The sequence below is a fragment of the Rhagoletis zephyria genome, unplaced genomic scaffold, assembly GCF_001687245.7.
Source record: "Rhagoletis zephyria isolate East Lansing unplaced genomic scaffold, Rhagoletis_zephyria_1.1 Rzeph_scaffold_01913, whole genome shotgun sequence".
Classification (NCBI taxonomy): domain Eukaryota; kingdom Metazoa; phylum Arthropoda; class Insecta; order Diptera; family Tephritidae; genus Rhagoletis; species Rhagoletis zephyria.
Window position 1 is genome coordinate 13,662 of NW_016158997.1, and position 4,669 is coordinate 18,330.

Below are 4,669 nucleotides of genomic sequence, written 5' to 3' on the forward strand. Positions count from 1 at the left end.
TGGTGGAGATTGTGGCAGAGCCATTCAACATTCTACCACTTTTCACCCAGATGCACTATCTTTATTCGATATGCCAGCTGGTACATAATTTAAAACTGCATTAATAAATTAATTGTTTCATTCTTAAATGTATAGACATTGCGAACAAACTAATTTACTTGTAATTTGAAAAATATATTAAAAAGTAAATATATTTAAAATCACTATAATATATATACTATTTAAATAATTACAATGTGTACGAATTTTCGTCTTCTGAAGTACATTTTACGATTTCTGAAATACAATTTACGGTTTCTGAAGTACAATTTACGGTTTCTGAAGTACAATTGACTATTCTGAAGTACATTTTACGGTTTCCGAAGTACAATTGACTATTCTGAAGAACATTTTACGGTTTCTGAAGTACAATTGACTATTCTGAAGTACAGTTGACTGTTCTGAAATACATTTTACGGTTTCTGAAGTACAATTGACCATTCTGAAGTACATTTTACGATTCCTGAAGTGTAATTGACTATTCTGTNGCAGAATACCGGGCAGACCGCGGCTGCCAAAAAAGAGGTGCGCATAAATTTAAAAAAAAAAAACTTTATTTCTAGTTAAATAACTTTTATCTCGTATCGCAGCAAACAGCCGAGCGGGGATGGCAAACCATTGCCTGAAGAAAAGGTCAGCCCAAACAGAAATACACCAGCCGCTTATTGTATACGCAAACCGAATTTTGAGTATTTGGATGATGAAAGCAATGATGACGATAGCGATGCGGCAAATTAATCTTGGATATACTATGTACTTAGACATACAAAAAGTATTAAATCTTATATATTTAAGTAGTAATAGAGAGGAGTATTTTGAAACTTAATTTATTTTCATTTAAATATGCTAGTATAATATTCCTCTTCGAGATCATACAAATCCATTGCCATTTCGTCCCGCAATTTCATTAGCTTCTTATCGCATTCCATTTGTTTTGAACGGAATAATTGCGAGTTATTGGTGATTGCCTCATTAACTGAGTGAAAATCGTTTAAAATTAGATACTGTTTAATGTCTGATACAAGTTTCATGAGTGATTCGCCGGCGCGCACTGAAAATAGAATAGAAAACGGGAACCGTTATTGAAAATATTTATTAAGAAAGCATTATCTTAACATACATTTAAGGAGATCATCGGATGTTTTCTTGGACTTACCGATATTCGCAGCACGCACTTGCATTTCATATGTATCCTGCTCGCACTGTGTTGTTTTGGAGATTTGAGAGTCGCCTTCGCCACGTGCCAATTTAATTATTTCTGAAATTAGAGGAAGGAAGATATCTTAAGTTTTGGGATATCAGTGGAAGCGAGGTAAATGCCGAAATAGGCAATGATTGCAAATAACTCCAAAAACTCTTTCTAACATCCAATTGATATGGCATTCTACATGATTTCAAAAAGTTGGCAATTCAAAAGTCAGGGAAGTCAAATTTTCTCAAAAATCTTTAACAGCCGGTCTCACCAGCAAATTAAATGGAAATGATTTTTTTATTTTCTGTCAATTTCTATATAATATTCAAAAAATTAAAATCATTTTTAACTTAAATTGCTTTCGTGAAATTGGCTGTAAAACAAAAACTATATATTTACATTCCAAACAGGCGAAGAAAGCGCAATCCCCTGCTGTACTTTTTTCACATGGGCCTTTTAATTTCAAATCTAGTAAAATATTTTCTGGGTAAAGAAGATATACGCATCCTAATGGTTGGTCTCGATGGCGCTGGGAAAACTACTATACTCTACAAACTGAAAGTTGGCGAAGTCGTAACGACAATGCCCACCATTGGCTTCAATGTTGAAACTGTGGAATACAAAAATATACGTTTTTCAGTCTGGGACATTGGCGGCCAACAACGCATACGTAATCTTTGGCATCATTACTTTGCTAATACCTCCGCGGTGATCTTTGTAGTAGACGCCGCCGATGTTGAACGTTTGAGTGAGGCGGCAGATGAGCTACATGCCATGTTGGATTGTCCTGAATTGTGCGATGCTGTGTTGCTAGTGCTTGCCAATAAGCAAGACTTGCCACAAGCGCTTTGTATTGGCTAAATTGTGAAGCGCTTGAACTTACATGACATCAAACAAGATTGGCATGTACACGGTAATTGTGCTACGCGCGGTAATGGACTNTGCTAGTGCTTGCCAATAAGCAAGACTTGCCACAAGCGCTTTGTATTGGCAAAATTGTGAAGCGCTTGAACTTACATGACATCAAACAAGATTGGCATGTACACGGTAATTGTGCTACGCGCGGTAATGGACTACGATGGTTTTGAGTATCTGTGCGATATGCTTAATAAACGCAAAAAATATAACAACTAAGTTATACAGCCATACTTATGCCAGACGATCTGATAAACTGCTAGACAATGGCGATGACTACATATTTTATTTATTTTTTTAAATATAAACATATGTATATGCAGTAAGATAATATACCTAGGTACATGCACTGCTTTCAACGGGCGTATTAATACAAATATGCCTGGTATGGTGCCGGTTTTCATAATAAAGAATTTGTAAAGTTAAATTAAGTAGCGTGTAAAATATAGATACAAACAGCTTTTATGATATAATATTAGTGACTGCTATTTTTGTTCGCACAATTTTTCGAAACTTAGCCACGTCAGCGGCACATAGTTAGGCAGTGAACACTATTTGTTACGTCTAACTTGACGCTCATTTGTGCGTGCAGAATTATTCCTCGCTTTTGACTATCATCTAAAATTCCCCAAATGGGCGGCCGTATATCGCAATTATTTGGCCGTTGGTTTCCTAAAGTTGAACCGGAATTGCCTGTCGGTATGCTGGGCCTCGATAATGCTGGCAAAACAACTATACTATATCAGCTGAAATTGGACCGCAATATTGAGTCAGTACCCACGGTAGGCTTCAATGTTGAAAAAGTGCGTTGCGGCAAAATGGTAATGAATATTTGGGATGTTAGTGGGTCTCGACCGCGTACGCGCGTGCTTTGGGAGCATTACAATCAAAATACGCGTGCTATTATATTTGTAGTCGATGCAACAGATGTACGTCGTTTGCCCCGAGCCCTGGATGAGTTGCGGTGGCTGTGGTGTCGTCCAGAGCTAGCGGAAGCTGTATTCCTTTTATTTGCCAACAAACAGGATTTGCCAGGCGCCTTAGGGGCGGAACAGTTAATGGCATTGTTGCAATTACAATCTCTAACGCAGCAGTGGGCTATACAGGAGTGCTGCGCCATCAACGGCATGGGCCTGGCGGAGGGCTTGCAACAGTTACAGCAAATGCTGACAAGTACACGCGGCAAGCGACACAGTGGAACGTATTCAATTAAGTAATATGTATCAAATATTTAGAAGGAAAGAAAAATAAAGTAAATTTACTAGTTTGTGATCTGTACCTTCGAAATTCTCCAACATGCTGCGTACATCCTCTTTCAGACGTGTGTTGTAGGATTTTAGTAGCGCTTCCTTTGACTGCGGTAATGCACGCGCGCCGCCGGCACTGCTGCTCATTTTTAATAAATATATTTGTGCAAAAACTAATTATTAATAAAATATACTGCCAAGGCGAATTTATCGAGGAGGTTTTTTTTAATCAGCTGATTTTGTTTTTGCTTTTACTGATTTGACAGCACACCCAAAGCGAATTTATTAAAGGTGGCGTTGGTAGAACAAAAACAAAAATTACAACAACAAATTATACGGACATTGACATTGGCTTTGTTTCTTTTCTTTTCTAGCAGATAATTACCAGGAAGAAGAATGGGAAAATTAAGAGGATTACGCTCACAGAGAGCAAAATAACGAAAACGTAAAGAAACGCAAAACTAGCAAGTAAACAGATCGTTGTATTTGACTATTGAACAGAGGAGAGTATAATTTTACGCACAAAGAGATCAAAAGAGGAAAAAGTAAAGAAACGAAAACTAGCAGAAATTTGCAATCACAGTATATACACACACATATATTCAAATGCATGCACAAATCCTTACCCTACAAGACAGCTGAGTATCATATGAGTACTCATATTATCATTACTCCTAATCACAAAAGTGCTTATCAAAGTCCTCATTTTCGTTCAGGCCATGGGAAAAATTTGAGTACTTTCCCCTCAATGTTGTCATCAGAAAGTCCTCAGTACTAATAGTCAAACTACTCATTTATGCCGTACTACAAAAACAAAAGTGTAAATGTGTGAGAATTTTTGCCTAAAGTGCTCAGCAATGTCTTGTAGGTTACATTCTGCAATATTTCAAAGTGTTTTGATAACGATGCACTCAATTTGTTGTATTAAAACGAAGTAAAATAAACTTGCCATCTTTTTCCTTGTGCGTTTTGAACAGCTGCTTTTTAAACATATTACTTTGCANTTGTTTCTTTTCTTTTCTAGCAGATAATTATCAGGAAGAAGAATGGGAAAATTAAGAGGATTACGCTCACAGAGAGCAAAATAACGAAAACGTAAAGAAACGCAAAACTAGCAAGTAAACAGATCGTTGTATTTGACTATTGAACAGAGGAGAGTATAATTTTACGCACAAAGAGATCAAAAGAGGAAAAAGTAAAGAAACGAAAACTAGCAGAAATTTGCAATCACAGTATATACACACACATATATTCAAATGCATGCACAAATCCTTAC

General features: G+C 36.7%; 2 protein-coding genes, 1 long non-coding RNA gene and 2 pseudogenes across 3 annotated transcripts in view; 3 read left to right on the top strand and 2 right to left on the bottom strand.

Annotated features, from left to right (window-relative positions):
- Positions 1–4,669, bottom strand: part of LOC108365572 (40S ribosomal protein S12, mitochondrial-like) — a 25,114-nt gene that overhangs the window by 2,857 nt on the left and 17,588 nt on the right. The window lies entirely within an intron of this gene.
- On the top strand, positions 529–859 carry LOC108365576 (uncharacterized). Its single transcript, XR_001847951.1, has 2 exons — positions 529–564; positions 630–859. It is a non-coding gene; the product is annotated as an uncharacterized LOC108365576 (long non-coding RNA).
- On the bottom strand, positions 851–3,711 carry LOC108365574 (mediator of RNA polymerase II transcription subunit 22-like). The gene is made up of 3 exons (XM_017619629.1): positions 3,426–3,711; positions 1,196–1,297; positions 851–1,090 (listed from the first exon to the last, which is right to left on the bottom strand). The coding sequence occupies exons 1-3, from the start codon at positions 3,538–3,540 to the stop codon at positions 873–875; spliced, it is 435 nt and encodes a 144-aa protein (XP_017475118.1). The 5' UTR covers positions 3,541–3,711; the 3' UTR covers positions 851–872.
- Positions 1,304–4,669, top strand: part of LOC108365571 (ADP-ribosylation factor 4-like) — an 8,904-nt pseudogene continuing 5,538 nt past the window's right edge.
- On the top strand, positions 2,184–3,418 carry LOC108365569 (ADP-ribosylation factor 4 pseudogene; annotated as a pseudogene).

What these genes read in the sequence shown, in the direction of transcription:
- LOC108365574 (XM_017619629.1), bottom strand. Translation starts at nt 3,540, where the DNA reads ATGAGCAGCAGTGCCGGCGGCGCGCGTGCATTACCGCAGTCAAAGGAA. An exon ending in CATGTTGGAGAATTTCGAAG is followed by an intron (nt 1,298 to 3,425) that starts GTACAGATCACA and finishes CTCTAATTTCAG; the next exon opens with AAATAATTAAATTGGCACGT. An exon ending in AGTGCGTGCTGCGAATATCG is followed by an intron (nt 1,091 to 1,195) that starts GTAAGTCCAAGA and finishes TTCTATTTTCAG; the next exon opens with TGCGCGCCGGCGAATCACTC.